The 25,594-nt window shown below is 40.1% G+C and overlaps 2 protein-coding genes across 3 annotated transcripts in view; both read right to left on the reverse strand.

The window, feature by feature from the left end:
- Positions 1-13,555, reverse strand: part of LOC121512340 (cytochrome P450 2H2-like) — a 19,046-nt gene extending 5,491 nt beyond the window's left edge. The window contains exons 1-8 of one of the 2 annotated variants that reach the window (XM_041791562.1): positions 13,441-13,555; positions 9,822-9,926; positions 9,639-9,743; positions 7,769-7,881; positions 7,494-7,656; positions 7,086-7,235; positions 6,840-6,995; positions 6,412-6,588 (exon numbers count right to left, since the gene is read on the reverse strand). In XM_041791562.1, the coding sequence (XP_041647496.1) occupies positions 7,090-7,235; positions 7,494-7,656; positions 7,769-7,881; positions 9,639-9,743; positions 9,822-9,926; positions 13,441-13,498 (690 nt within the window). In that variant the 5' untranslated portion in view covers positions 13,499-13,555 and the 3' untranslated portion in view covers positions 6,412-6,588; positions 6,840-6,995; positions 7,086-7,089. Of the gene's footprint in view, positions 1-6,411; positions 6,589-6,839; positions 7,001-7,085; positions 7,236-7,493; positions 7,657-7,768; positions 7,882-9,638; positions 9,744-9,821; positions 9,927-13,440 lie in introns of both variants that reach the window. The other variant, XM_041791561.1, reaches the window with a different exon arrangement.
- LOC121512338 (cytochrome P450 2J6-like) lies at positions 13,525-23,857 on the reverse strand. The gene is made up of 9 exons (XM_041791559.1): positions 23,459-23,857; positions 23,186-23,348; positions 22,253-22,402; positions 22,010-22,170; positions 21,581-21,757; positions 20,512-20,653; positions 20,069-20,256; positions 18,986-19,127; positions 13,525-15,989 (listed from the first exon to the last, which is right to left on the reverse strand). Exons 1-9 carry the CDS (start codon positions 23,660-23,662, stop codon positions 15,811-15,813), a joined length of 1,506 nt encoding a protein of 501 aa, XP_041647493.1. The 5' UTR covers positions 23,663-23,857; the 3' UTR covers positions 13,525-15,810.
- Positions 23,858-25,594: the final 1,737 nt, after the last annotated feature.

Genomic DNA, 25,594 nt, shown 5'->3' on the forward strand with positions numbered 1-25,594 from the left:
GCTGCCACCTGGGACGTCATACAGACGGTGAAGGATGCCCAGAGAATCCAGCCGGATCCCGGTACCGGTCCCCCGGGGCGTCTTTACGTTCCAGACTCGGTTCGCTCTCCAGTGCTCCAGTGGGCCCACGCTTCCAAACTTACATGCCACCCCGGTTTTCAAAGAACCCTCAGTTTCCTCCAGCAAAGCTTCTGGTGGCCTGGTATGACGAAGGACACCCGGGAGTTCGTGGCTGCTTGCTCCATCTGCGCCCGAGGAAAATCCTCCCATCAACCCCCAGCTGGTTTGCTGCACCCCCTTTCCACTCCTGGTCGTCCTTGGTCTCATATCGCCTTGGATTTCGTCACCGGCCTACCGCCCTCTGATGGGAATACTGTCATACTCACTGTAGTGGATCGGTTTTCCAAGGGCGTACACTACGTCCCACTCCCCAAGCTCCCTTCTGCCCTGGAGACCGCTCACCTTCTCGTCCTTCATGTCTTCAAACTTCATGGCATTCCCTGTGACATTGTCTCGGACCGCAGACCACAGTTTGTTTCTCGTGTGTGGAAGGAGTTCTGCAGTGAGCTGGGTGCCACGGTCAGTCTCTCGTCTGGTTACCACCCGCAGAGCAACGGCCAGTCGGAGAGAGCCAATCAGAGCCTCGAAGCTGCTCTCCGTTGTGTTGCTGCTCATCACCCCACCTCCTGGAGCTCTCACCTACCATGGATTGAATATGCTCACAACTCTCTCACTTGCGCTGCTACCGGCATGTCTCCTTTCATGTGTTGCCTCGGTTACCAGCCCCCCCTGTTTCCTGAACAAGAGGTCTCCGTGTCCCTACCATCTGTGCAGCAACATCTTCAACGCGTCAGAGAGGTGTGGCGGACAGCCAAGGCTGCGCTCTCATGCACGACGGAGCGTAACTGAAGATTGGCTGACGCACACCGCACGCCTGCCCCCGAATACCATCTGGGCCAGAAGGTTTGGCTCTCATCTAAGGACCTACCTCTGCAGACCGAATCCAGGAAATTGACCCCGCGCTTCGTTGGACCGTTCGAGATCACCAAGATCATAAACCCCTCTGCTGTACAGCTCAAACTCCCCGAGTCGATGAAGATCCACCCCACATTCCATGTGTCATTATTGAAACCTGTATCCACCAGTGACCTGAGCCCTCCAACCGTCGCCCCTCCACCCCCCTGGATCATCGATGACCACCCTGCCTTTACTGTCTCCAAGATCCTGGATGTTCGGCCACGAGGCCGGGGCTACCAATTCCTGGTGGACTGGGAAGGGTATGGTCCGGAGGAACGTTCCTGGATCTTCAGGAGACTGATTTTGGACGACAGCTTATTACGAGATTTCTACAGGGACCACCCGGACAAGCCTGGTAGGACGCCAGGAGGCGTCCGTTGAGAGGGGGGTACTGTGGTGTTTTTTGTCGTTTTATTATCTTATTTTGGTTAGCTTCCGGTTCCGGAGGCTGTTTCTGGCTGCTAACTTTCTTTGCTTTCCCTGAGGCATTCACCCCTCCCCCCCTGGTGCTGTGGAGAGCGCACACCTGCAGCGAATCACTCATTGAGGATCACTATTTAGGACCTGCTGCAGCTCTCTTCAGCGCCTGAGTCTCGCCAACCTTACCTTACGGTAAACGTCAGCTCCAGGCTCCTTCTCTCAAGATCTCCTAGAGAAGTTTCCAGTGCTCTTTTTGAAGAACCTTTTTGAGTAATTTCCAGTGCTTGTATTTTGCTTCCTGTTGTTAACGTGCCTCTCCCTCTTCTTTCCAGTGCCTCCTGCCCTGATCACCGCAGCCAGCTCCAGCACACTCTCACTATCCCTTGGACTCCTGAGATCCCCCCTCCCTTCGTCACTTACCTGCACAATAAATCTGTTAAATCTGCTCCATCGTCTCCGCATCCTGAGTCCTACCATTACACCCACACAACATTGAGTAGTGAAATAAGAAGCCCTCTGTGCTTTTTCTGAGGTGGTGGTCAGGTTCACTATTCGATGTATTCCTCACCCTTTCACCAGAAAAAAATCTTTTGTTTTGTCCTTAAACTTTACATGCTGTGTTATCAGAGCCACAAGGGGGCAATACAGAGACGTATTTTAAATGTATGTAATTTTTGGGGCTGTCATGCATAATAATTTGAGTGTGGTGTTATATTACCAATGTGATGAACATATAACAATAAACATACAACAATAAATTGTAATAAATCAAATATCCTGTTTGGGAACAGTCGTTTAAGATCTAGTCAAATGCTTTGGTTTAAGCAGGGTTTTGAATCATGTCAGAATATGTGAACCACGTTTTTAGCATATTAGGGCACTTTATTGAGTTTTATTACAGATGATGTTCAATATAATAAAGCTATCTCTGCTTCCAGGATAAACCAGGCATGTGTGTACCTCCAGGCCTACAGGGTCGGCTACAAAATCCAGTGTCAACAGAAGAGCAGTTAAACAATATGCTACTTGCCAGGAGGAAACATCAGCCAACAGATAACAACCATGCAACATCACGAGGCTTGGCAATGACAATCTTCACATGCACTCTCTGCGGTCTCTGTAGAGTTGAAAAAGTGTTACTGCTCCTCTAAGTCCTTTGCCTCAAGCATGTTTGGTGTTCTAGGATAAATGACGTTTGAATCGTTTTTGTACACTTAAGTATTTTGTGAACATTATAATTTAAAGATTTCAAAGTATAGAACATGTTTGGTTTCATTATTGGTCAATTTGTGTTTGGCAGCTAATAGTTATTAAATGTAATCTATTTCACAAAATGGCGGACTGTGAACTTTTTTTATTTATACTGTCTGTGAACTTTAGTCAGTGATTGTCCAAAATAAAATCTACTTGCAAGGTCATAGGCAGCAGATCACAATGGATTGATCTCAATAAAGATAAAATGTGTCACAGTGTCACTCACCTCAATAAATGATGGCCACTGGAACTATGAATTGGTGGATTACTGTGTGGTAAAATGGAGTAAGAAATCCAAACCTCTTGTTTTTGTCAGAAGAGTGTCCCTGATAATGGGCATCTATTTTTATAAAGACTAGAGACATGTTCAAATATTAGGATGTGCTGAGTTGGAGTTCTGATGCTCTCTAAGAGCTGATGTTTGGGTATTCAGATTTCACCTTTGGGTATGTCCTGTAGTTCCCTGTCTTTGTAACCCAAAAAGGATGCTTGTAAACATTCTTGTTCACTTGCTATGATTGGTTTGGGCAAAATAGGGAAGGGTCCCATACTGGTCTTTTCCTTGGGCCCTTCAAATGACTGCAACCATCCCTGCGCATCAGTAAAATGCCACTCGTCCCATAAAATACAGAATCGTCCTGTATTTGATGCAACGTCCCGTTATGATTCAGTACGCAATCTGTTCCCCATTTTCATCCCAAATGTCCTGTGTTAAATGTGTGTTTAATGCTGTTAAACATCATTTTTTTAAACGAATGAAAAAATAATAAGAGGAAAAAATGTGCTTAATACTTTTCTCCTAGACTAAAAAGTGTTAGTGGAGATTTCTGTGCATTTTTCATAATGATGTAAAGTTTAAGATATTTAAAGAAACAAGTACTTAGATATCAATCCCTATATTCAAATAAAAAATGTAATTATTATTTATTTTAATTCATAAAATGGACAGATTACAAATATTTCAGTCCTTTTTGTGCTCACAACACTGCTTTAAGTAATGATTTAAAGGAAAGACAAGTAAAAGTGGAGTTTAAACTTTTACTTACTATAACGTGAACCATGGCAACTGTAGACATGTCAATACACAACTTTTGTCATTTTTGAAAAGAAAACAACTCACTGATGCTCTTTGTTCCTTTTTCAACGAAGAAATGTCATCAAGTTCTGATAAAACTGGCACTTTAGCAGCATCCATGCTAATCTCTTCTGCCATAATTGCAATAGCCTCTTGTTGCTGCTTGTTTTCGTCATGACTGCAGCACCTGAAAGTACTGCCCCTTGTTGCTGATTGGTCCTGTCACTTTCTAAACAGTTCAGACGGGAGCTTTGCAAGATGGATTCACCAGTGATAAACACAGAAACGGGAAAATCCATCTGCTTTGCAAGGTAATTAATGTGGTACACAAGGGCAAAAAGCCTGCTGCAAAGGTGAGCAGATATTTTTATACTACACTGACAACAATGACAACTGAACAATACCAGAATCTCCGTTTGTAAGTCTGTTTGAGAATTGTATGTGATGACGAGAACAAGACCTTGCAAAGCATCTTTAATCACCAAACAAGTCACTTCAATCACATCAGAAAACACATTTCTAAAAACAACCATTGTTGAGCTTTATGAGACAGTGCAATTTTAAAAGTAATTGAAAATGACAGGGATGTTCCAATACCACTTTTTCTTTCCTGATACGATTCCAATATCAACGTGTTGGGTATCACTCTCCTAACTTTCCATCCTTGCTGTCCTCCTAAATCCGCATAGCTCAGCTTCTTCCTTTCATAAGCTTCCTCCACAGAATCATGGGGCCTCCCGGGCCTCCCCAACCTATCTGTACATTGCCTACAATCTTAGCATGCCGAAGAGTTGCCTCTGCCTCCTGTACTGCCTGTCTTGGGTTCCATTTCCTTCCTCTAGTTGGATTTGGAACTACGCTGCTAATTATTCTATCTTTGCTCCCTGCTAACAGCAACTCTCTTCTAACCTTTCAACCCTGTCAAGCTAGTGATTGGGAGTTGGACTGTCCCTTTGCCATACAGTGCCACACTGCTAAAGCACCGAGGAACGCCCAACTACTTCCTTATATATGAGTTAATTACTCTTTCCAGCTTCTCTACCTTCGATATTGGTATCTCATAAACTGACATGGGCCACATCAGTCTAGGAAATAGCCCAAACTGCAAACACTATAACTTCCACCTCCCCAGGAGCCCTGATTTATCAGTCCTCCCTAATCCCTCCAATACATCTTTTCTAAACTGCTCCACCTCTTCACTGTCATTAAGGTCTTCATTACCGTCTCCCTAAGCTCTTTACTGGCTTCTCCCTAATCTATGGTATTTCGTCTTCATCTACAACAGGTTTAATTGTTTTGTTCCTATAGGGTGTGGTGTTGAATGAGTTGATCAACACAGCATAATACACACTAATAGATTCTGTTCACCAGCTACCAGTCAAAAAAATATGAAGGAGCACTCACCAAATGGCGAGGGAATAAGCTCTTGCTCAGGGGGACCTCACAGTACTCAGGAAGTGAACTAAAACTGGTCCAGCTACCAGACCAACACTTGGTCCAACAGAGACTTGAACCAGCCATCCCTCAATTCCTACCAGACTGAGGTACTGCCACTGAGAGAGAATATCTCTCATACACTGTTATTAGAAATGGACTTAGAAGTATCAAAACTCATGGTATAGTCTACAAGCTCCTGATGCAAAATCATAGTGTCACTAGCTAAAGATCTTGTCTTTCATAGACCAAATACAGTGTTATTACTGGTGGTTAACATGATACTGAGGCCCTATCTATCAGTGCCCCAGCTGGCAGGAAGCATCTGTCATACTTTTGTGCCAGATGCAGAATTATTCACCACTTATTTTATTGCTTTTGTAAGAACAAAATAGAACTTAAACCTTCATCTGTGTCTTTGGTGATTTCTGTGTGTTCAGTGGCACCATGAAAGGAAAGAAGTTGAATTGGCCAGCTGGAGGTCAGCCTGTTTAAGAATATGGACTGAAATTGGCAGTATGAATACCAACGCACCAGCCTGCAGGCGCACTTTCTCCTAAAGAGAATTAAAGATGTTGTTCTGATTGGTTGATGTTAAGCCCAAAACACACCTATATGTAATTAAGTAACTAAATCCAACTTGGCTGGGCTTCGCACAAAGATTATTTGTTGACAAGTAGGATTTTAGTACCAAATCATACTGCGCTACCCATAGCTGATGGCATGTGTAATGCTGTCAAAATAGTAGAGGTGAGGGAAAAAATCAATACAGCAAAGTATTGCAATATTTTGCACAGTGATTATCCAATCGTATCATCTGCCAGGTATCTTTTTTGTCAGATTATTTGCTCATATGAACTGCATCAGTTGATTTTCTGTCTACTTGATGCTGTGGAGCCCTTTGACCAGTGTGGTCAGCAGAGGTACAGCAGGAGAAAGTTAGTACAACCAATATGGCAGCACCAGGGAAAGGACATTAGGAATGCAAGCAGGGCACGAACAACATGGAATATATTGCAATAAATGGTATTGCAAAATGTTTAGAATTGCAATAATATTGAATTGTGACATGAGTATTGTGATAATATCGTATCGTGGGGCCACTAGTGATTCCCACCACTACAGAATAGGGCCAAAATCTTCATGAAAAGTTAACAGCTTCATAGATAGACCAGTGTTATTAATGCAAAATGTCCTTCAATGCCACTTACCATCTCTATCTCATTCAGGTAGCAGTCGATGTAGTCCCTTTGGTCTGAGGGATCCCAGTGCTGCTTGTGATCCTTAAGCTCTTCTCTTATGAAGTCCTTTATATCACTAGAAACCTTCAGGAATGTCGGATGTTGCCCTGGTATGTATCTCATCAGCTTAGGGAATGAGTTGTAAAACTGCAAAGGACAGCAGATTCAATGAATATAAGGAATTTCAACATTGTCCATTTTCATTAAAAGCAATGCTTAAGATTGGGTCTGAAAACAAAAATCAACCATATAACCATGTAAGCTTTTGTGAGCTCTAGTTGTTTATTCAAATGCAATGCCTTTATTAACCAGTTTGCACAGATGATAATTTCTGACTGACATATATAGCAAAACAATGGTACAGAACATTTATATTTCAGCAATAGAAATTGTCATACCTGTGTCCAAATTGATGTCTGACTCACAAAAAATTTTTGGAAGTCGCCTATCAGTGTCCTGAACTTCTTATCAGTGTACTCAAAGCGATGCCCGAAAACCATGGAGCAGATAATGTTGGAGACAGCGTTGTTTATGTGGAGGTGGGGATTGAAGGGCTTACCTCCACAGTAACACAAAAAATCAGAAGTTAATTTTTTAAAGCCATTTTCTCTTGCAAAATAAGCTGTTTTATACTTAATTCATACCTTCTTAGCTCTTTAATTTCTTTAAACGATATGTTAATTCATCAAGAATCACAGGCTCAAGTGTCTTCTTGCCAAGTCCAAAATTTCTGAGGGTTGAAAGAGCAAAACGTCTCTGCTGCTTCCACAAGTGTCCGTTACTTAAAACAACACCTGACGGGAGATATGGGAAAGTAATTACAGAAAAGCATGGCTGTTGAAGATTTTTTCTGATTATGAGTCTATCAGTTCAGTGTTGTCAGCAATTATCACTACCAAGAGAGCTCTAATGAACTCAAAAACAGTCAAAAAGAAGATATAGATCAAATACAGTTTTTGTCACTTATTGAAGCATAGTGCTCATCAACTAGCAAAGTACCCATCTAGGTATTCCCATCCATTAGTGCATTTATTGTTGTTGTGGACACTCACCTAGACCATTGAAAATGTCCATATACAGAGGGAGGGGTGGACGGTCAGAAAAACTGTCCCCCTGATTTACAAGAGCTTCTTTCAGAACCCCAAAGCCATTCAAGACCACCATCCACTTCTGACCCATTCTCAGGCTGAACACATCTCCATATTTCCCTGATAACTGTGAGTGGATTTGAGAGAGGAGGAAAACTTGAGTTTGATTTGTGTGGAAAACATAAATACAGTTGTCAGTGTAAACTTTTTATAGTTGTTTTTATGTATTAAACACTCACCTGTGTCATACTCTCATGGGTCCTGCTGTGGTCTACAGAGAAGATGTTGCCAACGATAGGTAGAGCCCGTGGTCCTGGAGGGAAGCTGGCTTGCTGGCGGTTCTTAATATAATCTATAGTGAGGATAAACATTGCAATGAAGAAAAGCAGACTTTTGACATCCCAGGTCACATAAGCGCCAACAACAGAAGACAGTGAATCCATCCTGCAAACTAGAGCTCAGGTCTCAGTGAATATGCTTTCCTTGCTTCTTCAATGAGAACAAGTCTTGTTTTGCCATGAACTATTTGGGAGGGTGAAGCTTTATTTCACAGAGGTCCACTGGTGAAATTGAACTCTGATCTATTTATTCACTGAGAAGGAATATCCAACGCTGTCATTAAAGGTGAGTCAGCAATTTTACTACTATGTCTCAATCCTGCTCTCAGTCTCTTTTTGGTCTCCATGCTACACACTCCTATTCTCTTGTGCTGTCCTCTTGCCCCCCTGACCCAGTTCCAGAGACTCCTACAGTGGCAGTGAGCCCATAAACATTGACCCATTGTTTATGGGCTCACCACACACCAAAGGAGGAGTACTCACTGACTCTTAAGTGTGATCAACTTCACACGGTTCCACATCTAATTTTATTTAGCTAAGATAATGATGTATCTTAAAATACTTTATATTTTCCAATGGAACTACAAGGATGTGTTTCTGCTTTGACTCAACTTCAAATACCCAATGTCTATCAACATGGGGTTCTTCAAGCACTGTGTACAGAAATTCAGAGCCAGATGTTGTTTCCAAACAAATCTCCTCTTCTATGTTTCTTTTCTTTTGTAGATCACACTGAGTTTTCCCTTCAAGATACTTGGAAAAAAAGTGCTGCAACAAACTGAAGTCTACAGCAGAGGTTCTCAAACTTCTCAGGGCTAATAGAGCAGCAAATTTTCTAAGGACCCCCACATAACCCTCACACTGATTATACATGTTAACTGTCATTTGTACTCCTAGATGTTGTATTTTAAACTCTTGTAAGCTGAATAAAAGCTCTTGTTCAGTTGAGTGTGGCTTCTTACTTTTTGTGATCCTTTGAGTAGTGAAATAAGAAGCCCTCTGTGCTTTTTCTGAGGTGGTGGTCAGGTTCACCATATGATGTATTCCTCACCCTTTCACCAGAAAAAAATCTTTTGTTTTGTCCTTAAACTTTACATGCTGTGTTATCAGAGGACGCTTAACCTGGCGGGCTTCATGGCTTCACATGAAAACACACAACACATTTTGGTCTTGTTCTGTTCGCAATAAAACCAAATTTGTGATAGCTGTCATCATATTTTCTCAGTTTAGCTGGTTCGGCCTAGCATCACTTGATGAAGTGGAGGGGCTTAAATTTTTATCCCTTGTTGCTAGCTGGACCTGCACACCAAATGTATCCTGAGTAAAGTGACTGATGCATGACAAGGGATAGATTTACATGATTTCTTACAATCATATCTAAGTTTTTATTGGTCCAAAGCTGACTTCTGTGGGAGTCATTGGCTAAGTATGGTTGTTTTATGGTGCAGTGGTCCCCATATGTATTTATTTGCTTTTCAATGACATGGCATTACTTTAATAATTTATTTTGAATAATTTCATGGACCCCTGAGCTGTGGCTTGTGGAGCCCCAGGGGTCCCCAGACCCCAGTTTGAGAACCACTGCCTTTTAGATCTTTCAGTTTAGTCCATAGATAATGTATAAACAGTATGAATAGATTAATTCAATGAAGATGACGTTACTGAAAAGGATAATCAAAGGACAGCTGCACACAGGCTGTACATGACGTTAAATTTGAGTTATATATGCATAGGCTCTCATTGTTGAAGTGTTTTGAATGCTCATACATACAGTTTCTCACAGCGCAGGCCTGCAGTGCCCTCAGGACAAGTATAGGTGTTGTGAGGACTGCAGGTGGCCCGTGTTGGCAAAGTGGTACACAGGGGGTGGTCACAGCTGTAAACATTGCACACAGCAAGAGTCTTAATAATAAATATACTATAAAGTTAAACACAAAAATACAAACAGACTAACCTGTTTCACACTGGCCTCCAGTAAATCCTTTAGCACACTGGCACCTGTTTAGGCCCACACAAGCTCCACCTTTCTTATAAGGTTTGTGACATACCACAGGTTCTGCTGGAGAAAAGAAAAAAATATATAATCATCCCCTGAATGCTTCCTCTAACTGGTTGTTCTGCAGTTTGAATCCCTTTTTTTCCCTTTTACTTCTTCTTTATCTTTTACAATGACGGTGCTGGACATAATTGTCTTTCTTGAAATTAGGGCTGTCGTGATACACCGATATTGACGATAATTGTGATATTAAAAAATTAAAATGTCAACATCGTGATGAAAATGTGCATATGATAACATCGTGTAAATGATCCAGTGCCACTTGAACACAGTTTGGAAACGGAATGGAAACAGAAAAAGAAAAATATGCCAGAGATTGCTCAGTAGACATTGGATTATTCCAGAGTTATTAGTTGTCATTCTTCAGTTGCACACAAATGCTGTGTCCCCTGCTATCCACAAATGATTTTGTTTCAGTTAATATTGTAGTTATAGCAGATGTTGCACCTTGTGGATTTTCTGTTCATCAGTTCATCTGGTTACCTTTTAACTAGCTATCAAGTGTAATTGCACTTTTTATATGCAGTTGTTGTGTTCAAAGGTAAGATAAATCCTTCTACTTGCCTATACTACAAATACCCACAAGGGGGCAATACAGAGACGTATTTTAAATGTATGTAATTTTTGGGGCTGTCATGCATAATAATTTGAGTGTGGTGTTATATTACCAATGTGATGAACATACAACAATAAACATACAACAATAAATTGTAATAAATCAAATATCCTGTTTGGGAACAGTCGTTTAAGATCTAGTCAAATGCTTTGGTTTAAGCAGGGTTTTGAATCATGTCAGAATATGTAAACCACGTTTTTAGCATATTAGGGCACTTTATTGAGTTTTATTACAGATGATGTTCAATATAATAAAGCTATCTCTGCTTCCAGGATAAACCAGGCATGTGTGTACCTCCAGGCCTACAGGGTCGGCTACAAAATCCAGTGTCAACAGAAGAGCAGTTAAACAATATGCTACTTGCCAGGAGGAAACATCAGCCAACAGATAACAACCATGCAACATCACGAGGCTTGGCAATGACAATCTTCACATGCACTCTCTGCGGTCTCTGTAGAGTTGAAAAAGTGTTACTGCTCCTCTAAGTCCTTTGCCTCAAGCATGTTTGGTGTTCTAGGATAAATGACGTTTGAATCGTTTTTGTACACTTAAGTATTTTGTGAACATTATAATTTAAAGATTTCAAAGTATAGAACATGTTTGGTTTCATTATTGGTCAATTTGTGTTTGGCAGCTAATAGTTATTAAATGTAATCTATTTCACAAAATGGCGGACTGTGAACTTTTTTTATTTATACTGTCTGTGAACTTTAGTCAGTGATTGTCCAAAATAAAATCTACTTGCAAGGTCATAGGCAGCAGATCACAATGGATTGATCTCAATAAAGATAAAATGTGTCACAGTGTCACTCACCTCAATAAATGATGGCCACTGGAACTATGAATTGGTGGATTACTGTGTGGTAAAATGGAGTAAGAAATCCAAACCTCTTGTTTTTGTCAGAAGAGTGTCCCTGATAATGGGCATCTATTTTTATAAAGACTAGAGACATGTTCAAATATTAGGATGTGCTGAGTTGGAGTTCTGATGCTCTCTAAGAGCTGATGTTTGGGTATTCAGATTTCACCTTTGGGTATGTCCTGTAGTTCCCTGTCTTTGTAACCCAAAAATGGACAGATGACAAATATTTCAGTCCTTTTTGTGCTCACAACACCGCTTTAAGTTATGATTTAAAGGAAAGACAAGTAAAAGTGGAGTTTAAACTTTTACTTCCCATAGTTTATTTTAAACTGAATAAAAGCCACGCTAAACAAAGCAACAACAAAAGAACATCAATTTCATTTATTAATACTGTACTTAAATTCAGCTTTTTCCAAATGTAAACACATTTTCTTAGTATAAAATTACCTTTATATTGATAATGCCAACAATGTGTATGGGCACACTGAAAAACATGATTAGGGAAGTAATGTCAGACTTCAGAGCTAAGCTATGATGTGCACAAACATCAGGATGCCAGAAAATAAAGTTGCTGCAAAAATTGCTTACAGTAACAAAAAGAAAAAAAAAAAAAAAAAAAAAAATGGCAAAGATGGGTGAAAGGTAGCAAAAATAGATTAGAAGTAGCAGAAAGAATCGGCAAATGAGGGTAAAAAGCAGGAAAATGGGTTAAAAATAACATAAAGAATGGACCAAAAGAACAATAAATTTAAAAAATGGGTTCAAGTGGTAACCTGACACGCCAGGTGGATTTGTTTCACACATCCATCTGGTAAACCACTCATATACAGCGTTTGGGAAAGGGCAGAGCCTTTAAAAAAAACTCAGAGGGTGATTGGATGAACATTCTGTCAAATCTTTACAGGCCAATCGGAACAACAAAACACATGACGTAGCCGCTACCGAGGCTCACCACCACGGAGGAAATTACTCTCCATAGAGAGCTGCATAACGTGAACCATGGTGACTCTAGACATCGGTACACAACTTTTGTCGTTTTTGAAAAGAAAACAACTCACTGATGCTCTTTTTTCCTTTTTCAACAAAGAAATGTCATCAAGTTCTGATAAAACTGGCGCTTTAGCAGCATCCACGCTAATCTTTTCTGCCATAATTGCAACGGCCTCTTGTTGCTGCTTGCTTACGTCTTGACTCTGCTGCGCCCGAAAGTACTGCCCCTCTTTGCTGATTGGTCCTGTCACTTTCTAACCAGGCCTAAACGGTTCAGACGGGAGCTTTGCAAGATGGATTCACCAGTGATAAACACAGAAACGGGGAAATCCATCAGCTTTGCAAGGCTATTAATGTGGTACACAAGGGCAAAAAGCCTGCTGCAAAGTTGAGCAGATATTTTTATACTACACTGACAACAATGACAACTGAACAATACCAGAATCTCCGTTTGTGAGTCTGTTCGAGAATTGTATGTGATGACGAGAACAAGACCTTGCAAAGCATCTTTAATCACCAAACAAGTCACTTCAATCACATCAGAAAACACATTTCTAAAAACAACCATTATTGAGCTTTATGAGACAGTGCATTTTTAAGAGTAAAATTTTTAGAGAAAATGACAGGGATGTTCCTATACCATTTTTTTCTTTCCCGATATGATTCCAATATCAAAGTGCTGGGTATTGGCCGATACCGAGTACAGATCCGATACCAGTCTGAACTTTCTGAACTGACTGTTCAGACTAGCAATTTATTTTAGACCTATATTTGACACAGAACCTGGCTCAACAAATAGAATCATAATGTACAGCGTCTCTGTGACCCTAAAGTTGTCTTCCTGCTGATTATTGAGTTTTACTGCTAAATATTGAAATAGCAATAATACAATATTATCTCTCTCTTTTTTAATACAAACTTTATTGCACTCTCCCAAATATAATATAAAACTTACAACCCGCATATTAACAATTGTTGTGTACAGGTATGTACTTAATGTATATGTAACCCAAAGGTTCTGCATGTCTGCTATGTGTGGTGTGCCTCACCACAAACCCTGTGTAGCTCGGCATTGTGTCTCTTGCTGTATTGGGTGCAGGGTGTCATGCAAGGAGAAGATCAGACAGCAAGGGTTGTAGTTGTGATGGAGACTCTGGTTTTAATTGTTGCCAACTGTTCTTGCACGTACAACCTTCAACAACAGTGAAAAAAGAGAACACTTTGTCTGTGTTAACATTCACTGTAAATGGTTTCTCTACACTGTTAATAAACTGGCTGAGATTAACAAAACATTAGCACACACTATAAAAGGTCATTTAGGCTGTAATCCTCAACACAGTCCTTAAAATCAGACTAAACACTACTTATCATTTCACAGAAACGTATTTCAAAGAGATTAATTGTTTCACTGCAGTTTAACTTATATATTTTGTGCAAAATGTGGGCTGCCAGGAGCACTGCTTACCTTCAACAACACTGAAAAAAGATAATACTTAGCGAAACATAGCGCCCCCCGCAGAACAATTGCAAACTATGGTGTCCCGGAAAGGACAAACAGCTAGAATTGCTTGGCTCAGCAGAACAACATGCAGTGCTACAGCACCACCTAGCATTGTGTTTTAGTTACTGCCTTACATATACAGCTGTATAAATCAAGTGCCTTGAACTTTATCTCTCCTTTGTGCTATTTTGGGAAGCATCACGTGATTACAGAACAGCCTGCTATTGGCTGACAGATACTCACAGAGAAACAATATGGCGGTTAGCATTCGAGCTAGCAGTAATAAATGATCATAATTTGATTAAAATGGATAAAAAGACATTCAATATCGGGTTTAATGGTGTGGATTCAATCATTTAAGTCCCCAAAAGTCACATGAGATCAGGGCTCACCTAAAATGCCTCCCCAAGGGATTCAATAGCGTCAATGGCGTCAATGGGAAAACACAACGGCTAGCTTCAAGAGGAAAAACAAGTAAGAGGCAATGATTTATGGTTCAAAAGTTACTTAACTTTTGATAAACTGTGTCACTTCTTGTCTAGTACGACAGTGACGGTCTGGAAAGCGTTTTAATGATCACGTTCAGAGAAAAAATGTCACGCAGCGGGTCCCTTGGTTCCTCTTCGCTGCGCTAAAAACAGAAGCCCGTTCATACCATGACAGCGAAGAAGAATTGATTTCCAGTTTATAGCGCTAACATTTAGCATGGCTAAAGTAACAAAATATAAAGTTTAACCAAATGGTATCAGATTTGTGCATGATCATGTACTCGCCTATACCAATACCAGCATTTTAAGCAGTATCGGACGTATTCCCGATACTGGTATCAAAATCAGAACAACCCTAGAAAATGAATGGCGTTAAAGGGATTCAGGGTCACAGTACAAACCAGTAGCATAAAATCAATCATTAATAAAGGGTGGGGCAGACCAAAAGGCCAAGAAAGGGGATTGAAATTGAGCAAATTTTACAAGGAAAATAGAAGAAACATCATTAATGTCTTGGTCATAAATGTGAGTTTAAAAAATAAAATTCCAGCTTGAGCGAAGGTAGACAAAAACTAGACTTGAAACTACGGTTTAAAGCCTCCATAGACTGTGTACAACAAAACGTAGGCTTTGTTTATACGACAATGTTTTGCTTTGTTTTCCGTTTTCATTTCCAAAAAGTTCCACGTTCAGACGGCAACATTTTTAATACGATCGCAGTTCACACCAGACTGCGGGAAACACCAAAAACGATGTCGTATACATGCCATGCCAGTAGATGGCGGTGTGATTTTCGGGCTGCACTTTGACGGCATGTGGGCTGAGTCAGAATCTGGTGCAGGCACGAAATACATCTCCACTGATCCAAGTGATTGTGAAGTAAATCAACACTTTGTTGGAGAAGTACAGTTAAATTCAAAAGAGCGAGGAGCAAAAACAGTACACTGGTGTCAGCCATCTTTGTTTTGGGCATCCCATTCGCGCATGCATTATAAGCCTACTCACGCATGGATATTTACTGCAACCGCAGTGCACATGTCCGTTTTCATAAACTGCCGGTTTCCCTGTTTACACGGAGATGGAGATGGGGCCATTTTGAAAAACTTCCACTCTGGAGCCCGTTTCCAAAAAGTTTCGTTTTCAGGCACCAAAACGCCATTGCTGTGTAAACGGACAGCAAAAACGCTACAAAACTTTGCCTTTTCACTTGAAAACGTTGTCCTGTAAATGATGCCTTAGAAAAGGAACGTTATAACACACTTACTGCATTGAAGAGGTATTAGCAGGGGCCCTATGAGCAATTTGATCCAAAATTAAAGGAAAATATCAGTTTGTAAATGATCTATAAACCCATCAAGACAGAAATGCAGTAAAGCAGTGACACCAGAATGAACACCATTGTTTTTGGTGTTCTTTGTCAACCACAGCTTCTACATGCGAGGGGTTGCACAGATTTCATAATGACATGGAGCCAGAGTGATCCCATAGATGAAGTCCAGCACTGGTTTCACCCCAGCAGGCATGGAGAAGGTGAAGTGTTGCATGAATGAGGTGAAAAAAAGAAAAAGCTCCATCTTTGCCAGGTTCTCACCAAGACACAGCCGCTTTCCTGAAACGGGAAAGCAAAAGAAAAGACATTTTCATGAGGTCTTTAGAAGCTGGACTTGCTATTTTTCTTGTGATCGTTAGTAATTAGTAAGGATAAGACTCCTGTTGAAACTGTGGAAACAAGACTGTTCAGCATAGTTGATCAAAGACACAGATTATACAGATGCAAATACTTTTTAATCGCATCTGTACTCCAAATTCCGCCTTAACAATATAGAACATACAAAGTTTAAAATGCACATTTTCTATGGTCACACTTACACGCCCTACCATTCATTTAATTGGCAATAAGAAGCTTTACAGCATAAGTCTTTAAATGACCGGTTCTCAGTAAATCACATGAGAAGCTCTAAGGCTTGAAGGAAACTCTTGAATGCTGGAGAGCTAAAGAGAACCACATGACTAACAATGATCAGGTGGACTGTCTGCAGTGCTTGGGGCACTGACTTCGTCCTGACATTGGTGAGTCAGTGTTATTTGTATAATGCTTTTAATTCAAGGATGGAGCATGGAGAACCAACAAAACCTGATCATAGGAAGAAAAAACATGTTAGAAAAAGGAATAAGATCTTTAATAATTAATTATTTGTTCCTTTTAATGGTAAGTAAGTTATTAACAACAATACTGGATTAAAACACGCATTGACATGGAAAAAAACTACAAAAAACAGGGAAAAAAAAAAACAGGAACACACAGCGTAGATAAAAGGCAATTGGAATCAAAATTAACATTGTGCTGAATTCTACTGATAAATCTATAAACTAATTCATCACGTGTTAATATATAAAGTAAATATTGGTTACAGACTCAGTGCTACCTTAAAAACAAAGTGAAGTGAATGGACTGACTTGATACGCTTGATGTTGCTGTAGTGCAAAGTCCCCTTGGCACTGTTCACAGTTTTTTAAACCAAAGGTAATGTTAGCAGTGTATTTGAAGTCTTATCCGTGTAAACATTCTTAATCAGTACCAGTTGCACTGGGCACAGGCTGTCTTGATATCACATATTGACCACAGCAGCTCCTTACTGTTAGGGATGCACATTTGGAGCTCTGCAGATTATCCAGAACTAGAATTAATACCAACAAAAGCTTGTACATATCTAAATCATAATTATGATATGTTGCAAGTCAATGTTTTTTTGTATTTAATGTGTAATTTCAGTACATTGAGAGGAAAGCAAACCAGAGTCAAATTCCTTGTTGCGTAAGTGTATAAAAAGCTGATTGTGATTTCAAGGCCACTCTGACCCCAGGACCTCAGTATGCCTGCTGACTTCTGTAGTATCAGTGGTACATCTCACTCATCGCATTTGCACAAATTCACCTCCCACCTGTAACCTAAGTTACTGTGGTAAATGCCTCATGTCACATGCATATGCACACGAAGTAATCTACTAACTATAACTGAAATTACTGTGGTAAAATGGCTGATCTCACATGCACATTTGCACTAATAGATTATACTAACTGTAATGTAAATCACTGTGGAGAAATGTCTTATCTCATATGCACACTTGCATTAATGAATCTATTACCGTATAAATTAATAAGTGAATGTATGTACTGTAGGAGGACGGAGAAAAACTGAACATCTGGCACATTGAGACGAGGCAGAGCAGCTGAGGCTAAGCTAGGCTAAGTTGCGGTAAAAGCAGAAAGGGAGGCTAAGTGAAAAGCAGCTAAACCGCAAGGGTGTGTGTTGTTAACTATGTGTATGCATAAGCACACAACAGCTTTAAAGCAATTGTGATTAGAAGTACAAAGAGTAAAAACAGGAGCTCATTCAATGCCCTGATGGACCCTCAGAAAGTCACAAAAACAGCAAAGACAAAGTGACACAATACGCTGACCGCATGTCAGCCGTGTGGTGAATGGGGACGTGAGTGGGAACAAACTGAAGCGGAAAAACTGCAAATTTTGAGTTTTATACAAAATCTAGACCTATTTATGATGGTGTTATGGTTCAAGTCTCAAACTGAGCCGCTATCGAGGTGAGCCCCTACCGAGGAGTAAACTCCATAGAAAGCTGCACAACGCAAACCATGGCATCTGTATACATGTCAGTACACAATTTTTGTCGTTTTTGAAAAGAAAACAATTCAGTTCTGTTCTTTGTTCTTATTACAACGAAGAAATGTTGTCAAGTTCTGATAAAACTTGCGCTTCAGCAGATTCCATGCTAATGTCTTCTGCCATAATTGCAACGGCCTCTTCTCACTGCCGCACCCTAAAGTACTGCCCCTCGATGCTGATTGGTCCTTTCTAACCGGGCCAAAACAGTTAAGACGGGAGCATTGCAAGATGGATTTGCCAGTAAGAAACACGGAAACGGGCGAATTCATCTGCTTTGCAAGGTTAGTCTGGAACCAGTATACTCAAGAAGTCCTCTGAGAGGTATGAATGACAATCAGAGTAACAGGGGGGTTTGCAAATTGAGACATCCATAAATACTCCCATCCATACATACAGACAGACAGCTCTCCAATTATAGTAGTAAGATGCAACATTGTGACATGTCTTGACCAAACCCAAAACAGCACATGTCACTCTGGCTCCAAGTTGCTAGTTGCATCAAATTCAGAACTTTGCTGCTGGCTGACAAACTGCTTCAAAAATGGCCCTGGCCTACCTGAACCCCCTTCTCCATATTTACACTCCCTCCTGCATACTATGCACTACTGATGGATGACACATTGCTTTGGCTCAGTAACAAAACTCTAAGTTAGCAAAATTGCCTGTCAATTTGTCCTCATCATGTAAAAAAAATGTACAGATCTGCAGATCACATGAGTTTTAAACAGTGGAAGTTGATCTGTCTTTTGTGCCATCACTAAAGCTTTTCACTTATTTAAAGTATAGAGGTGCTCAGAGAGTGTGTCATTCAAGAATATTGATAAGGACCATCTTAGTTATTTATGTTAGCAAAAACCAGGCCTCAGGCCCCTGTAATAGCAATTAAAGATATTGATGAAAAATGGCTGTGTTGCTCCTTACCTGCAGAGAAAGGGATGAAAGCAGCCTGCTTCACAAACTTGCCCTCCTCATTCAGAAAGTGTCTGGGGTTGAAGGTGAAGGGTGTCTCCCATTCATTCTTGTCAAATAGGGCTGTGGTCAAATTGGGAATGACTGTGATCCCCTGTTGATTAGGATTATGATCACATTGTCACTCTTTAGGTCAAAATACAACAGGACACAATCACTAATTAAGATAAGTAATTTTTAAGCTGTAACGTAATCCAACCCAAATGTGTTTGGTCTGATTTTTACAGGACATTCTCCCAGAAGCTTTGTGGCTTGTCAGTATGCATTTTGGCTAATTCCAGTCTGACTTTTATATGATTTGCTTTTAACAGTGGAGTCTTTCTCAGTTGTCTTCCATTAAGTCCACTTTGGCTGAAACAGCAATGGATGGCACTGATGTACCTTGGAGTTTACCTCTAATCTCTGGAAGTTGTTCTTGGCTCTTTGGTTACCATTTGTATTATCAGTCTCTTCAATTTGTCATCAATTTTCCACTTGTGGCCACATCCAGGGAGGTTGGCTACAGCCCTGTGGACCTTAAACTTCTGAATAATATGTGCAAATGTAGTCACAGGAATGTCAAGCTGGTCTTATAGTCTTTACCTTTAACATGCTCGTCTATAGCTTTCTTTCTAATCTCCTGGGACAACTGTCTCCTTAGCTCTCTGTGGTCCATGTTCAGTGTGGTACAAGCAATGACAACAAACAGCACAGAGACTACATTTCACCCTTTAAATAAGCAGACTGACTGATAACAACTTTGAAGACACCTGTGATGCTAGATACAGTAAACACCTTAGTTTAACACGTCCCTTTGGTCAAATTATATTTTATCTTTACAAGAGACACCATCAATTTTGTCCAGGCCAGTTTCATTAGCTTGTTTTTGAACCACAATTCAAAAACAATGTCTGATTTTATGAATTAATTTTCAGTAAATTCTTATTTATTATTACTCTTGTCAGTTTCAAGTTATTTCAGAGACCATTGTGGGTTTTTCTTTTGTTCAGCAGAAGGGTATCACTTGTGTGTATCATTTGTATTTCAGAGAACTACCTTTGGGATGGTGTAGCCTCTCAGCTGGACATCTCTGTTGGTCATATGTGGCACACTGAGAGGAACTATGTTGCCCATTCTCTGGACCTCATGGATGACCGCCTCGGTATAGGGCAGGTTAACACGATCTTCCATTGATGGTGGCCTGGACTGTCCAATAACTCTGTCTATTTCAGCCTGGACTTTTGCTGTGAGGAATGGAAATAGACAAAAGTAATTCATCACCAAGAGTAAATATATAAGATCTGGAAAGAGAGGAAGCTTGAACAAGTCATGTGAGCATATATATATTTTTTTTATGTTTGTGGCATAAAGTATAAGTGAAGGATAATGGTGTCTGTAATACAATTGCAATGTTTTAAGTGCTGATCTTTGTTAAAAATTGACCACCAATTGATGTATACCACTCTTTGAGTAAAAACTGTCCTGGTGAAAAATCTTACCCTGGATCTCAGGGTACTTTGCCATGTAGAGGAAAGCCCAGCGGAGGGTGGTGGATGTGGTCTCTGAACCAGCCAAGAAAAGATCCAAGACACATTCTACCAAGTTCTCTTCATCAAAAGTGCTGTCAGCCTTCCCCTTGTTCTGAGTATAAAACAATGCATGTTAAGAAAGAATACTAAGAACAATTTCACACAGCACCACAGTGCAGGTGTCTTACTGTTTCTACCTGATGCAGTTGTCATTTTTATGCCCAGCACTTATGTTGATCTAATGGCAAATGAACAAGCCATATAACTACAGGTTTAATTGTTTTGTTCGTACAGCATGTGGTGTGGAACAAGATGACCAGCCCAGCATAACACCGACCATCAGTCTCAACTTCCATGAAGGAGCACTCACCAAACGACGAGGGAATATACTCTTGCTCGGGGGACCTCACAGTACTCAGTATGTGAACTGAAACTGCTTTAGCTACCAGACCAATACTTGGTCAGACAGTAACTTGAACCAGCCAGTTCTCAATTCCTACCAGATTAAAATACTGCAACTGAGAGAGAATATCTCTCATACAGTGTTATTAGAAATGGACTAAGAAGTACTAAAATATATATTGTATAGTCTACAAGCTCCTGATGCAAAATCAAAGTGGTACTAGCTGAAGATCTTAAGACTATTCTGTCTTTCATAGACCACATACAGGAAAGAAGTTAAATTGGCCAGCTGGAGGTCAGCCTGTTAAGAATATGGACTGAAATTGGCAGTATAAATACTAATGCACCAGCCTACAGGTGCATTTTCTTCTTAAGAAAATTAGAGATGATGTTCTGGTTGGTTGATGTTAAACCCAAAACACACCTATATGTAATTAAGTAACTAAATCCAACTGGGCTGGGCTTTGCACAAAGATTTTTTGTTGACAAGTAGGATTTTAGTACCAAATCATTTTTGTGCCACCCATAGTTGATGGCATGACTAATGCTGTCAAAATAAGGCCATTCTCTTCATGAAAAGTTAACTTCATAGACTGACCAGTTCTGTAAATGAAAAGTGTCCTTCAATACCACTTACCATCTCTATCTCATTCAGGTAGCAGTCGATGTAGTCTCTTTGGTCTGAGGGATCCCAGTGTTGCCTGTGATCCTTAAGCTCTTCTCTTATGAAGTCCTTTATATCACTACAAACTTTCAGGAATGTATGATGTTTCCCTGGCATGTATCTCATCAGTTTAGGGAATGAGTTGTAAAACTGCAAAGGACAGCAGATTAAAACGAGTATAAGGAATTTCAGCATTGTCTGTTTTTATTAAAAACTATGCTTAATATTGAGTCTGAAAACAAAAATCAACCATATAACCATGTAAGCTGTTGTGAGCTCTAGTTGTTTATTCAAATGCAATGCCTTTATTAACCAGTTTGCACAGATGATAATTTCTGACTGACATATATAGCAAAACAGTGGTACAGAACATTTATATTTCAGCAATAGAAATTGTCATACCTGTGCCCAAATTGATGTCTGAATCACAATCACTTTTTCAAAGTCACCTATCAGCGTCCTGAACTTCTTATCAGTGTACTCAAAGCGATGCCCGAAAACCATGGAGCAGATAATGTTGGAGACAGCGTTGTTTATGTGGAGGTGGGGATTGAAGGGCTTACCTCCACAGTAACACAAAAAATCAAGTTATATTTTTAAGCCATTTTCTTTTGTAGAATAAACCACTTTGTACTTAATTCATACCTTCATAACTCTTTAATTTCTTTAAACAATATGTTAATTCATCAAGAATCACAGGCTCAAGTGTCTTCTTGCCAAGTCCAAAATTTCTGAGGGTTGAAAGAGCAAAACGTCTCTGCTGCTTCCACAAGTGTCCATTGCTTAAGATAACACCTGATGGGAAATATGGGAAAATAATTACAGACAAACATGGCTGTTGATGATTTTTTCTGATTATGAGTCTATCAGTCCAGTGTGTTCAGCAATTATCACTACCAAGAGAGCTCTAATGAACTCAAAAACAGTCAAACAGTAACCTGGCACCCCAGATGGATGTGTTTTACACATCCATCTGGTAAACCACTCATAGACAGCGACTGGGAAAGGGCAGAGCCTTTGTAAAAAGCTCTGGGGGTGACTGGATTAACATTCTGTCTGTCACATCTTTACAGGCCAATCAGAGCAACAAAACATGTGGTGTAGCCGTTACCAAGGAGTAAACTCCATAGAGAGCTGCATAATGCGAACCATGGCAACTGTAGACATGTTTTTGTCAGAAAGAAAGAAAACAACTCAATGCTGTTCTTTGTTCTTTTAATGAAGAAATGTGGTCAAGTTCTGAAAAAACTGGCGCTATAGCAGCATCCATGCTAACGTTTTCTACCATAACTGCACTGGCCTCTTGTTGCTGCTTGCTTACATCACGACTCCGCCGCGCCCAAAAGTATTGCCCCTCATCAATGATTGGTCTTGCCACTTTCTAACTGGGCCCAAACAGTTCAGACGAGAGCTTTGCTAGATGGACTCGCCGGTGAGAAACATGGAAATTGGCATATCCATCTGCTTTGGAAGGTTAGTCAAACAGAAGATGTTGATCAAATACAGTTTTTGTCAGTTATTAAAATAATGCTTATCAACTAGCAAAACAGTGCCTTAATAATTGTCATGAGCACTCACCTAGACCATTGGACATGTCCATATACAGAGAAAGGGGTGGGCGGTCAGACAAACTGTCCCCCTGATTTACAAGAGCTTCTTTCAGAACCTCAAAGCCATTCAAGACCACCATCCACTCCTGACCCATTCTCAGGCTGAACACATCTCCATATTTCTCTGATAACTGTGTGGAATTTAAGAGAGGAGGAAAACTCAGTTATGATGTGTGGAAAACATAAATACAGTTGTCAGTTTAAACTTTTTTATAGTTGTTTTTATCTATTTAACACTCACCTGTGTCAGACTCTCATGGGTCCTGCTGTGGTCTACAGAGAAGATGTTGCCAACGATAGGTAGAGCCCGTGGTCCTGGAGGGAAGCTTGCAGGTCGGCGGTTCTTAATATAATCTATAGTGAGGATAAACATTGCAATGAAGAGAAGCAAACTTTTGACATCCCAGGTCACATAAGCTCCAACTACAGAAGACAGTGAATCCATCCTGCAAACCAGAGCTCAGGTCTCAGTGAATATGCTTTCTTTGCTTCTTCAGTGAGAATAAGTCTTGTTTTGCCTTGAACCATATTGAGTAACCTGGGAGGGTAAAGCCTTGTTTTGATTGGTTATTGGATAACAACAAAGGTCCTCTGGATAAACTGAACTCTGATCTATTTATTCACTGAAAGGGAATATCCAACACAGTTAATCATTAAAGGTGAGTCAGCAATTCAACGACTGTGTCTCTATCCTGCTCGCAGTCTCTTTTCTGGTATTTTGTCTCCATGCTACACCCTCCTATTCTCTTGTGCTGTCCTGTTGGCCCCTAACTCAGTTCCAGAGACTCCTACAGTGATAGTAAGCCTACACTGACCCAGTGTTTATGGGATCACCACGGGGAAAGGTTTACAAATGGTGTCCAGCAGCATAAGGTGTTGCTGGCATATATGCAGATCGACAACCCTTGGTCTTGCGTTTCACAAATGGCACACACCTTAAAGTTCCCTTATCTAAACTACTGGCTCCATCCAGGGGCCTTTGCACTCTTGCCCTTTCAACTCAATCTATGCTTTGTGTACATCACGTAGGGATGCACAATAATAGATTGTTACTGAAATAAAATATGATGATATTTACAAATTGATAAAGCCTAAGCTGGTATTGATATTTAAATGTTATTCAGAACTTAAAGCTCAGTCCTCAACACATAACTTTAAGTCTGAAGATAAAAAATTTTACAAATTTCAATCCTTACAACCAGGGCTTGACATTAACACCCGCCAACTAGCCAAATGCGGGTGGATTTCGGCCGTGGTGGGATATTTTAATTAGTATTAGACACACGCATGAAAACATGTCCTACATACAGTATAGAGCAGAGGACAGGAGAAGTTGGACACTTAATGTTCTCTGGTGGAGATTTGTCAGAGTGAAAATGAGAGATGTTCTTGTAATCTGCTGTAGCTTTTTCTAATAAACAGCCGGTTAACAGTATTTTAATTTTAGCATAAACCTGATACCCATTAAGAAAATAAAAATCTAAGAGTTTTGATTCTTAGATGACTGTCTCTAACAGTCTGACCCATATCTCAGTAGTGTGCTGTTTCATATGTACAGGGAGAGGTGCTTTATTAAGAGGAGAGCTGATATTGATCATATTGGTGAGGGAAAGTAGAGCTGTGTGTCATATCATACCCTTTGTACCAATTTTGGCATATAGCTCGGAGTTACCAGACACCAAAGTTGTGGCTAATGGAAATACTGAGTGGCTAGTAAGTTTGCAGAACCACTAGCTACTGTAGCTGGTGAGCAAAAAAGTTAATGTCAAGCCCTGCTTACAACACAATTTACAGTGTAAAGAATGATGATAAAGAAAAAGGCTTCAGCTCCACAAACTTATATGTTCGTACATTGAGTCCAAAACTAACATTTTCACTTACCAGCCAGGCAGATATTTTACCAGCCAACCAAATAAAAATAGCTTTTAAGTGTTTTAATTTGTGATCAGTATAATTTAACATGTCATTTGGGTCTTGTATGCGATTCTCAATCAATATTTTAATAGTCTGCACTAATACTAGCAATAATGTATGCTAAAATATGAATAACTGTTTCAAAAGTTAAGTGTGATATTTTGGTTTATGAATTCTGTAGTATTCTTACTACAGTGCAAAAAGAATCTTTCAGTAAGGAATTTTACCTGAATCACTGACTTCAGTCTCCTTTGGACAGTTGAGACATAAGATTTTAGTGCGACCAGACTGCAACAGCCCTATATAAACATGAATGTCTGACCAGTGGTGGACAAAGTATGCCAAGAAATGCCTGCTGGCTGACAACTTTTAACCATGACATTCTTAACGTTTTTTTTATATATATACAAACTACATTAACAATCCAAACGGAGACGATTGGAAAAAAACTGTCAAGGTGGCT

Source organism: Cheilinus undulatus, linkage group 7, assembly GCF_018320785.1.
Source record: "Cheilinus undulatus linkage group 7, ASM1832078v1, whole genome shotgun sequence".
NCBI classification, from domain to species: domain Eukaryota; kingdom Metazoa; phylum Chordata; class Actinopteri; order Labriformes; family Labridae; genus Cheilinus; species Cheilinus undulatus.

What these genes read in the sequence shown, in the direction of transcription:
- LOC121512338 (XM_041791559.1), bottom strand. Translation starts at nt 23,662, where the DNA reads ATGGATTCACTGTCTTCTGTAGTTGGAGCTTATGTGACCTGGGATGTC. An exon ending in AGACATCAATTTGGGCACAG is followed by an intron (nt 21,758 to 22,009) that starts GTATGACAATTT and finishes TGTCCTTTGCAG; the next exon opens with TTTTACAACTCATTCCCTAA. An exon ending in ACCTGAATGAGATAGAGATG is followed by an intron (nt 20,654 to 21,580) that starts GTAAGTGGTATT and finishes TTTTATACTCAG; the next exon opens with AACAAGGGGAAGGCTGACAG.